General features: G+C 50.5%; 1 protein-coding gene across 4 annotated transcripts in view; it reads right to left on the bottom strand.

Moving 5' to 3' along the window:
- The window catches only part of LOC110517092 (TNF receptor-associated factor 7), a 52,379-nt gene that overhangs the window by 17,393 nt on the left and 23,693 nt on the right, over window positions 1-11,293 (bottom strand). For all 4 annotated transcript variants that reach the window (XM_036973582.1, XM_036973583.1, XM_036973585.1 and 1 more), the window contains 3 exons: window positions 9,870-9,952; window positions 9,318-9,357; window positions 7,118-7,234 (listed from right to left, as the gene is read on the bottom strand). In XM_036973582.1, coding sequence (XP_036829477.1) covers window positions 7,118-7,234; window positions 9,318-9,357; window positions 9,870-9,952 — 240 coding nt within the window. The remainder of the gene's footprint in view (window positions 1-7,117; window positions 7,235-9,317; window positions 9,358-9,869; window positions 9,953-11,293) is intronic.

Consider the following 11,293-nt stretch of genomic DNA (forward strand, 5'->3'; position numbering starts at 1 on the left):
TGATGGTAGTGGTGTGATGGTAGTGGTGTGATGGTAGTGGTGATGGTGGTGGTGTGATGGTAGTGGTGTGACGGTAGTGGAGTGATGGTGGTGGTGTGATGGTGGTGGAGTGATGATGGTGGTGTGATGGTAGTGGTGTGATGGTAGTGGTGTGATGGTAGTGGTGTGATGGTGGAGTGATGGTGGTGGTGTGATGATGGTGGAGTGATGATGGTGGAGTGATGATGGTGGTGTGATGGTAGTGGTGGTGTGATGGTAGTGGTGGTGTGATGGTAGTGGTGTGATGGTAGTGGTGGTGTGATGGTAGTGGTGGTGTGATGGTAGTGGTGTGATGGTGTGATGGTGTGATGGTAGTGGAGTGATGGTAGGGGTATGATGGTAGTGGTGTGATGGTAGTGGTGTGATGGTGGTGGAGTGGTGGAGTGATGGTAGTGGTGATGGTGGTGGTGTGATGGTAGTGGTGTGATGGTAGTGGAGTGATGGTAGTGGAGTGATGGTAGTGGAGTGATGGTAGTGGTGTGATGGTGGTGGTGTGATGGTAGTGGTGTGATGGTGGTGGTGTGATGGTGGTGGAGTGATGATAGTGGAGTGATGATAGTGGTGTGATGGTAGTGGTGTGATGGTAGTGGAGTGATGGTCGTGGAGTGATGGTAGTGGAGTGATGGTAGTGGAGTGATGGTAGTGGAGTGATGATAGTGGTGTGATGATAGTGGTGTGATGGTAGTGATGTGATGGTAGTGGAGTGATGGTAGTGGTGTGATGATGGTTGAGTGATGATGGTGGTGTGATGGTAGTGGTGGTGTGATGGTGTGGTGGTGTGATGGTAGTGGTGGTGTGATGGTAGTGGAGTGATGGTAGTGGAGTGATGGTAGTGGAGTGATGGTAGTGGAGTGATGGTGTGATGGTGTGATGGTAGTGGAGTGATGGTGGAGTGATGGTAGGGGTGTGATGGTAGTGGTGTGATGGTAGTGGTGTGATGGTGGTGGTGTGATGGTAGTGGTGGTGTGATGGTAGTGGTGGTGTGATGGTAGTGGTGATGGTGGTGGTGTGATGGTAGTGGTGTGACGGTAGTGGAGTGATGGTAGTGGTGTGATGGTGGTGGTGTGATGGTGGTGGTGTGATGGTGGTGGTGTGATGATGGTGGAGTGATGGTAGTGGTGTGATGGTAGTGGTGTGATGGTAGTGGTGTGATGGTGGAGTGATGGTGGTGGTGTGATGGTGGTGGTGTGATGATGGTGGAGTGATGATGGTGGAGTGATGATGGTGGTGTGATGGTAGTGGTGGTGTGATGGTAGTGGTGGTGTGATGGTAGTGGTGTGATGGTAGTGGTGGTGTGATGGTAGTGGTGGTGTGATGGTAGTGGTGGTGTGATGGTAGTGGAGTGATGGTGTGATGGTAGTGGAGTGATGGTAGGGGTGTGATGGTAGTGGTGTGATGGTAGTGGTGTGATGGTGGTGGAGTGGTGGAGTGATGGTAGTGGTGTGATGGTGGTGGTGTGATGGTAGTGGTGTGATGGTAGTGGAGTGATGGTAGTGGAGTGATGGTAGTGGTGTGATGGTGGTGGTGTGATGGTAGTGGTGTGATGGTGGTGGTGTGATGGTGGTGGAGTGATGATAGTGGAGTGATGATAGTGGAGTGATGATAGTGGTGTGATGGTAGTGGAGTGATGGTAGTGGAGTGATGGTAGTGGAGTGATGATAGTGGAGTGATGATAGTGGAGTGATGATAGTGGTGTGATGATAGTGGTGTGATGGTAGTGATGTGATGGTAGTGGTGTGATGGTAGTGGTGTGATGATGGTTGAGTGATGATGGTGGTGTGATGGTAGTGGTGGTGTGATGGTGTGGTGGTGTGATGGTAGTGGTGGTGTGATGGTAGTGGTGGAGTGATGGTAGTGGAGTGATGGTAGTGGAGTGATGGTAGTGGAGTGATGGTGTGATGGTAGTGGAGTGATGGTGGAGTGATGGTAGGGGTGTGATGGTAGTGGTGTGATGGTAGTGGTGTGATGGTGGTGGTGTGATGGTAGTGGTGGTGTGATGGTAGTGGTGATAGTGGTGTGACGGTAGTGGAGTGATGGTAGTGGTGTGATGGTGGTGGTGTGATGGTAGTGGTGTGATGGTGGTGGTGTGATGGTGGTGGTGTGATGGTGGTGGTGTGATGATGGTGGTGTGATGGTAGTGGTGGTGTGATGGTAGTGGTGGTGTGATGGTAGTGGTGGAGTGATGGTAGTGGAGTGATGGTAGTGGAGTGATGGAGTGATGGTGTGATGGTAGTGGAGTGATGGTGGAGTGATGGTAGGGGTGTGATGGTAGTGGTGTGATGGTAGTGGTGTGATGGTGGTGGAGTGGTGGAGTGATGGTAGTGGTGTGATGGTGGTGGTGTGATGGTGGGGGTGTGATGGTGGTGGTGTGATGGTGGTGGTGTGATGGTGGTGGAATGGTGGAGTGATGGTGGTGGTGTGATGGTGGTGGAGTGGTGGAGTGATGGTAGTGGTGATGGTGGTGGTGATGGTGTGGTGGTGTGATGGTAGTGGTGTGATGGTGGTAGTGGTGTGATGGTAGTGGTGGTGTGATGGTAGTGTAGTGATGGTAGTGGAGTGATGGTAGTGGTGTGATGGTGGTGGTGTGATGGTGATGGTAGTGGTGTGGTGGTGATGGTGTGATGGTGTGATGGTAGTGGTGTGATGGTGTGATGGTGATGGTGTGATGGTGTAATGGTAGTGGAGTTGTGGTGTGATGGTAGTGGTGTGATGGTGGTGGTGTGATGGTGGTGGAGTGATGGTAGTGGAGTGATGGTGGTGGAGTGATGGTGTGATGGTAGTGGTGGTGTGATGGTAGTGGTGGTGTGATGGTAGTGGTGGTGTGATGGTAGTGGTGGTGTGATGGTAGTGGTGGTGTGATGGTAGTGGTGGTGTGATGGTAGTGGTGGTGTGATGGTGGTGGTGGTGTGATGGTGGTGGTGTGATGGTGGTGGTCGTGTGATGGTGGTGGTGGTGTGATGGTAGTGGAGTGATGGTGGTCGTGTGATGGTAGTGGTGGTGTGATGGTAGTGGAGTGATGGTGGTGGTGTGATGGTAGTGGAGTGATGGTGGTGGTGTGGTGGTAGTGGTGTGGTGGTAGTGGTGTGGTGGTAGTGGTGTGATGGTAGTGGTGTGATGGTAGTGGTGTGATGGTAGTGGAGTGGTAGTGGTGTGATGGTGGTAGTGTGGTAGTGTGATGGTAGTGGTGTGGTGGTAGTGGTGTGATGGTAGTGGTGTGGTAGTGGTGTGGTGGTAGTGGTGTGGTGGTAGTGGTGTGGTGGTAGCGGTGTGATGGTAGTGGTGTGATGGTAGTGGTGTGATGGTAGTGGTGTGGTTTGGGGCGAGGCTCTGCTGCCTCAGGACGACCAGTCGCCTTAAACGAAGGAGCCATGAATTCTGAATCAGAGACGACGTCAGACCCATCCGTCTGTGAGCTGAAGCCCAAGCTGAGTCGTGCAGCGAGACGATGTCAGACCCATCCGTCTGTGAGCTGAAGCCCAAGCTGAGTCGTGCAGCGAGACGATGTCAGACCCATCCGTCTGTGAGCTGAAGCCCGAGCTGAGTCGTGCAGCGAGACGATGTCAGACCCATCCGTCTGTGAGCTGAAGCCCGAGCTGAGTCGTGCAGCGAGACGTCAGACCCATCCGTCTGTGAGCTGAAGCCCGAGCTGAGTCGTGCAGCGAGACGAAGTCAGACCCATCCGTCTGTGAGCTGAAGCCCGAGCTGAGTCGTGCAGCGAGACGAAGTCAGACCCATCCGTCTGTGAGCTGAAGCCCAAGCTGAGTCGTGCAGCGAGACGATGTCAGACCCATCCGTCTGTGAGCTGAAGCCCAAGCTGAGTCGTGCAGCGAGACGATGTCAGACCCATCCATCTGTGAGCTGAAGCCCGAGCTGAGTCGTGCAGCGAGACGAAGTCAGACCCATCCGTCTGTGAGCTGAAGCCCAAGCTGAGTCGTGCAGCGAGACGAAGTCAGACCCATCCGTCTGTGAGCTGAAGCCCAAGCTGAGTCGTGCAGCGAGACGAAGTCAGACCCATCCGTCTGTGAGCTGAAGCCCAAGCTGAGTCGTGCAGCGAGACGATGTCAGACCCATCCGTCTGTGAGCTGAAGCCCAAGCTGAGTCGTGCAGCGAGACGATGTCAGACCCATCCGTCTGTGAGCTGAAGCCCGAGCTGAGTCGTGCAGCGAGACGAAGTCAGACCCATCCGTCTGTGAGCTGAAGCCCAAGCTGAGTCGTGCAGCGAGACGAAGTCAGACCCATCCGTCTGTGAGCTGAAGCCCAAGCTGAGTCGTGCAGCGAGACGTCAGACCCATCCGTCTGTGAGCTGAAGCCCAAGCTGAGTCGTGCAGCGAGACGAAGTCAGACCCATCCGTCTGTGAGCTGAAGCCCGAGCTGAGTCGTGCAGCGAGACGAAGTCAGACCCATCCGTCTGTGAGCTGAAGCCCGAGCTGAGTCGTGCAGCGAGACGAAGTCAGACCCATCCGTCGGTGAGCTGAAGCCCAAGCTGAGTCGTGCAGCGAGACGACGATTTAAAACAATCACACAAGCCAGAGTCTCACCATCAGAATGGTTGAAAAATCAACACAAAGTCAACGTGTTCGAAAGGCCGAGGTAAAGACCAGTCCCTCGACACAGACGACGTAGCAGGACCTGAAATTAACAGTTACATTTCACAATTCCTCCACAGGGAAGTGGGAGACTGGTCAACAACTACAGGAAGTGGTTGGTTGGTCAACAACTACAGGACGTGGTTGGTTGGTCAACAACTACAGGAAGTGGTTGGTTGGAGTCATTGCTGCTAAAAGGTGACACAAACAGTTACTGAGTGTCAAGATTATTTTTTCACCCCGGGGCATTAAAAAAAAGACAAGTTTAAAAACATTTTGTTCTGAACTGAACTGTTTCTCCTGCTCATTATTAATAATTAATATGTGCCTTATCCTCAGATAACGGGGCGCTGTATCGATCCCCATCTATTTCATTATTTACCTTGCAGATCACAGCGTACGGACACACCGCATTGGAGAATTACAGCTGAATGATGTCACTGGATACAAACCAATCACCACTCTGTCTCCTGACACCAGGAAAGAGAGGAACCGTCTCTCTCCACATCTCTGTCTGACACCAGGAGAGAGAGGAACCGTCACTCTCCACATCTCTGTCTCTCCTGACACCAGGAAAGAGAGGAACCGTCTCTCTCCACATCCTGACACCAGGAAAGAGAGGAACCGTCTCTCTCCACATCCTGACACCAGGAAAGAGAGGAACCGTCTCTCCACATCTCTGTCTCTCCTGACACCAGGAAAGAGAGGAACCGTCTCTCTCCACATCCTGACACCAGGAAAGAGGAACCGTCTCTCTCCACATCCTGACACCAGGAAAGAGAGGAACCGTCTCTCTCTGTCTACTGACACCAGGAAAGAGAGGAACCGTCTCTATCCACATCTCTGTCTCTACTGACACCAGGAAAGAGAGGAACCGTCTCTATCCACATCTCTGTCTCTACTGACACCAGGAAAGAGAGGAACCGTCTCTATCCACATCTCTGTCTCTACTGACACCAGGAAAGAGAGGAACCGTCTCTATCCACATCTCTGTCTCTACTGACACCAGGAAAGAGAGGAACTGTCTCTCTCCACATCTCTGTCTACTGACACCAGGAAAGAGAGGAACCGTCACTCTCCACATCTCTGTCTCTCCTGACACCAGGAAAGAGAGGAACCGTCTCTCTCCACATCCTGACACCAGGAAAGAGAGGAACCGTCTCTCTCCACATCCTGACACCAGGAAAGAGAGGAACCGTCTCTCCACATCTCTGTCTCTCCTGACACCAGGAAAGAGAGGAACCGTCTCTCTCCACATCCTGACACCAGGAAAGAGGAACCGTCTCTCTCCACATCCTGACACCAGGAAAGAGAGGAACCGTCTCTCTCTGTCTACTGACACCAGGAAAGAGAGGAACCGTCTCTATCCACATCTCTGTCTCTACTGACACCAGGAAAGAGAGGAACCGTCTCTATCCACATCTCTGTCTCTACTGACACCAGGAAAGAGAGGAACCGTCTCTATCCACATCTCTGTCTCTACTGACACCAGGAAAGAGAGGAACTGTCTCTCTCCACATCTCTGTCTACTGACACCAGGAAAGAGAGGAACCGTCTATCCACATCTCTGTCTCTCCTGACACCAGGAAAGAGAGGAACCGTCTCTCTCTGTCTATTGACACCAGGAAAGAGAGGAACCGTCTCTCTCCACATCTCTGTCTCTCCTGACACCAGGAAAGGGAGGAACCGTCTCTCTCCACATCTCTGTCTCTCCTGACACCAGGAAAGGGAGGAACCGTCTCTCTCCACATCCTGACTCCAGGAAAGAGAGGAACCGTCTCTCTCCACATCGGTCTCTTGATACCAGGAAAGAGAGGAACCGTCTCTCCTGACACCAGGAAAGAGAGGAACCGTCTCTCCTGACACCAGGAAAGAGAGGAACCGTCTCTCTCCACATCCTGACACCAGGAAAGAGAGGAACCGTCTCTCTCCACATCCTGACACCAGGAAAGAGAGGAACCGTCTCTCTCCACATCCTGACACCAGGAAAGAGAGGAACCGTCTCTCTCCACATCCTGACACCAGGAAAGAGAGGAACCGTCTCTCTCCACATCCTGACACCAGGAAAGAGAGGAACCGTCTCTCTCCACATCCTGACACCAGGAAAGAGAGGAACCGTCTCTCTCCACATCCTGACACCAGGAAAGAGAGGAACCGTCTCTCTCCACATCCTGACACCATGAAAGAGAGGAACCGTCTCTCTCCACATCCTGACACCAGGAAAGAGAGGAACCGTCTCTCTCCACATCCTGACACCAGGAAAGAGAGGAACCGTCTCTCTCCACATCCTGACACCAGGAAAGAGAGGAACCGTCTCTCTCCACATCCTGACACCAGGAAAGAGAGGAACCGTCTCTCTCCACATCTCTGTCTCTCCTGACACCAGGAAAGAGAGGAACCGTCTCTCTCCACATCTCTGTCTCTACTGACACCAGGAAAGTGAAGGAAGCAGCTTCTCGGCCTCTATTTTTAAAAACGGTCTCCGGCTCTACCTTGATGGCCTTGAGGGATCCGCTGAACAGCATGCTGTGGGAGGACACCAGCGTACACACCGGGTTGTCATGGGCACGGATTGTGTTCACCTTCTGCAGGGTCTGGACGTCCCACACCTACATAACATACAGAGAGAGAGACAGGGGAGAGAGAGAGACAGGGGAGAGAGAGAGAGAGACAGAGAGACAGAAGAGAGAGAGAGAGGAGACACAGAGAGAGAGAAGAGAGAGAGAGAGACAGGAGAGAGAGAGAGATAGAAGAGAGAAGAGAGAAGAGAGACAGGAGACAGGAGACAGGAGAGAGAAGAGAGACAGGAGAGAGAAGAGAGAGAGAGAGAGAGAGAGAGAGATGGGGGAGAACGCACAAGAGGCATGTTGGACACAAAGCAGACACAGGGCTGATGATCTAGGTAAAGTACATCATGGTTCTACAGTCAGTGTAGGTGTTGCTGCTGTGTCGTCATGTGTTGTCATGGTTCTACAGTCAGTGTAGGTGTTGCTGCTGTGTCGTCATGGTTCTACAGTCAGTGTAGGTGTTGCTGCTGTGTCGTCATGTGTTGTCATGGTTCTACAGTCAGTGTAGGTGTTGCTGCTGTGTCGTCATGGTTCTACAGTCAGTGTAGGTGTTGCTGCTGTGTCGTCATGGTTCTACAGTCAGTGTAGGTGTTGCTGCTGTGTCGTCATGGTTCTACAGTCAGTGTAGGTGTTGCTGCTGTGTCGTTATGGTTCTACAGTCAGTGTAGGTGTTGCTGCTGTGTCGTCATGGTTCTACAGTCAGTGTAGGTGTTGCTGCTGGGTCGTTATGTGTTGCTGCGTTGCCATGTTGTCGTCTCAGGTCTCTTTCATGTTGTGTTGTCTCGTTGTGATGTGTGTTGTGTTGTCTCGTTGTGATGTGTGTTGTGTTGTCTCGTTGTGATGTGTGTTGTGTTGTCTCGTTGTGATGTGTGTTGTGTCCTACATTTGTGTGTTATATTTTTAAATAACTATTTCCATATTCCCAGACCCCGACCCCGACCCCACAGGAGGCCGTCATTGTAAATGAGTATTTGTTCTTAACTTGACTTTAGTTCAAATAAAAGGTGAAAGAAATTAAAAATGTACAAAAGGTGAGTTATAATAGTTATATACACACACACACACACACCGGACAGTTTATTAGGTACACCGGCCCATTAACCATAATGGATCGCTCCTCCAGACAGTGAGTCACGTGGTCGTAGCTTGTTATATAAAACAGGCAGACAGGCATCGAGGCATTCAGTTACTGGTCCATCGGACAGTTTATTAGGTACACCGGCCCATTCACCATAATGGATCGCTCCTCCAGACAGTGAGTCACGTGGTCGTAGCTTGTTATATAAAACAGGCAGACAGGCATCGAGGCATTCAGTTACTGGTCCATCGGACAGTTTATTAGGTACACCGTTCCATTCACTACAATGGATGGCTCCTCCAGACAGTGAGTCACGTGGTTGTAGCTTGTTATATAAAACAGGCAGACAAGCATCGAGGCATTCAGTTACTGGTCCATCAGACAGTTTATTAGGTACACCGTCCCATTCACCATAATGGATCTCTCCTCCAGACAGTGAGTCAGGTGGTCGTAGCTTGTTATATAAAGCAGGCAGGCAGACAGGCATCGAGGCATTCAGTTACTGGTCCATCGGACGTTAGACCGGGGAATAAAAAACGAGCGACCTTGAGCGTGGTACGACCGTCGGTGCCGGGCGCTCCAGTATCTCAGAAACGTCTGGACTTTTCACGTCTGAGGGTTTACAGAGAACGGAGAAACAACAAACAGTCAAATAACAGAGGCGTTCCACAGCGGCGGCGTGCAGAACGGGGCACCTCTGAAACGCGCAACTCGTAGGTCCTCGTCACGGATTGGCTAATGCAGCAGACGAACACACCGGGTTCCCCTCATATCAGCTAAAAACAAGAAGAAACGGCGATCCTGCCTGGTGTCACAGGTACAGGCTGATGGCAGTGGTGTAATGGTGTGGGGAATGTTTTATACCCCGAAGAATTCAGGCTGTTCTGGAGGCAAAGGGGGGTCCGACTTGGTACTAAATGGGTGTACCTAATAAACTGTCAGACTGTAGGTGTGTTGTTGTGGTTTATAAGAGACAACAGTCAGACTGTAGGTGTGTTACTGTTGTTAAACAGGATAATTCATAAGAGACAGTCAGAACAGACTCACTATGATGGTGCAGTCAGCTGAGCCACTATACAGTCTGTTCCTACAGGGAGGGAGAGGAGAGCGAGAGGGGAAAGAGGAGAGAGCGAGAGGGGAAAGAGGAGAGAGCGAGAGGGGAAAGAGGAGAGAGCGAGAGGGGAAAGAGGAGAGAGCGAGAGGGGAAAGAGGAGAGAGCGAGAGGGGAAGGAGCGAGAGGGAGGGGAAGGAGAGAGAGGGAGGGGAAGGAGAGAGAGATGGGAAGGAGAGAGAGATGGGAAGGAGAGAGAGAGGGGAAAGAGGGGAGTGAGAGGGGAAAGAGGAGAGAGCGAGAGGGGAAGGAGAGAGAGAGAGGGGGAAGAGGAGAGAGAGAGAGGGAGAAGAGGAAGAGGAGAGAGAGGGGGAAGAAGGAGAGACAGAAGAGTGAGAGATACACAACACAACAGCAGCGTTGAAGCCTGACTACATGATTATATGTCCTGCTATTATTACTACTGGAATTAACACAACTCTATCTCTGTGTGTGTGTGTGTGTGTGTGTGTGTGTGTGTGTGTGTGTGTGTGTGCGTGTGTCCTTACCCCTGTATACACAGTGCCAGCACGATTCCATCATGACCCTCCAGAGTCTTCTGACATTTATAGGTGGTGCAGGTATCCCACACCTGACAGAGAGAGATAGAGAGGGAGTCAACATGTGTCTGTGTGTGTGGTCTGAGAGAGAGAGAGAGAGAGAGAGAGAGAGAGAGAGAGAGAGAGAGAGAGAGAGAGAGAGAGAGAGAGAGAGAGAGAGAGAGTCAACATGTGTCTGTGTGTGGTTGATCAACGATTACAACTCAGGTCTAGAAGACTTCTGATCAACGATTACAACTCCGGTCTAGAAGACTTCTGATCAACGAAGACTTCTTGATCAACGAAGACTTCTGATCAATGATTACAACTCAGGTCTAGAAGACTTCTGATCAACGAAGACTTCTGATCAACGATTACAACTCAGGTCTAGAAGACTTCTGATCAACGATGACAACTCAGGTCTAGAAGACTTCTGATCAACAATTACAACTCAGGTCTAGAAGACTTCTGATCAACGATTACAACTCAGGTCTAGAAGACTTCTGATCAACGATTACAACTCAGGTCTAGAAGACTTCTGGTCAACAACTTCTGATCAACGATTACAACTCAGGTCTAGAAGACTTCTGATCAACGACTTCTGATCAACGATTACAACTTAGGTCTAGAAGACTTCTGAGCAACGATTACAACTCAGGTCTAGAAGACTTCTGATCAACGACTTCTGATCAACGATTACAACTCAGATCTAGAAGACTTCTTGATCAACGATTACAACTCAGGTCTAGAAGACTTCTGATCAACGATTACAACTCAGGTCTAGAAGACTTCTGATCAACGAAGACTTCTGATCAACGATTACAACTCAGGTCTAGAAGACTTCTGATCAACGATGACAACTCAGGTCTAGAAGACTTCTGATCAACGATTACAACTCAGGTCTAGAAGACTTCTGATCAACGATTACAACTCAGGTCTAGAAGACTTCTGATCAACGATTACAACTCAGGTCTAGAAGACTTCTGATCAACGATTACAACTCAGGTCTAGAAGACTTCTGATCAACGATTACAACTTAGGTCTAGAAGACTTCTGAGCAACGATTACAACTCAGGTCTAGAAGACTTCTGATCAACGACTTCTGATCAACGATTACAACTTAGGTCTAGAAGACTTCTGAGCAACGACTTCTGATCAACGATTACAACTTAGGTCTAGAAGACTTCTGAGCAACGATTACAACTTAGGTCTAGAAGACTTCTGAGCAACGATTACAACTCAGGTCTAGAAGACTTCTGATCAACGACTTCTGATCAACGATTACAACTCAGATCTAGAAGACTTCTTGATCAACGATTACAACTCAGGTCCAGAAGACTTCTGATCCATGAAGACTTCTGATCAACGATTACAACTCAGGTCTAGAAGACTTC

This window comes from Oncorhynchus mykiss, unplaced genomic scaffold, assembly GCF_013265735.2.
Source record: "Oncorhynchus mykiss isolate Arlee unplaced genomic scaffold, USDA_OmykA_1.1 un_scaffold_271, whole genome shotgun sequence".
Classification (NCBI taxonomy): Eukaryota; Metazoa; Chordata; class Actinopteri; order Salmoniformes; family Salmonidae; genus Oncorhynchus; species Oncorhynchus mykiss.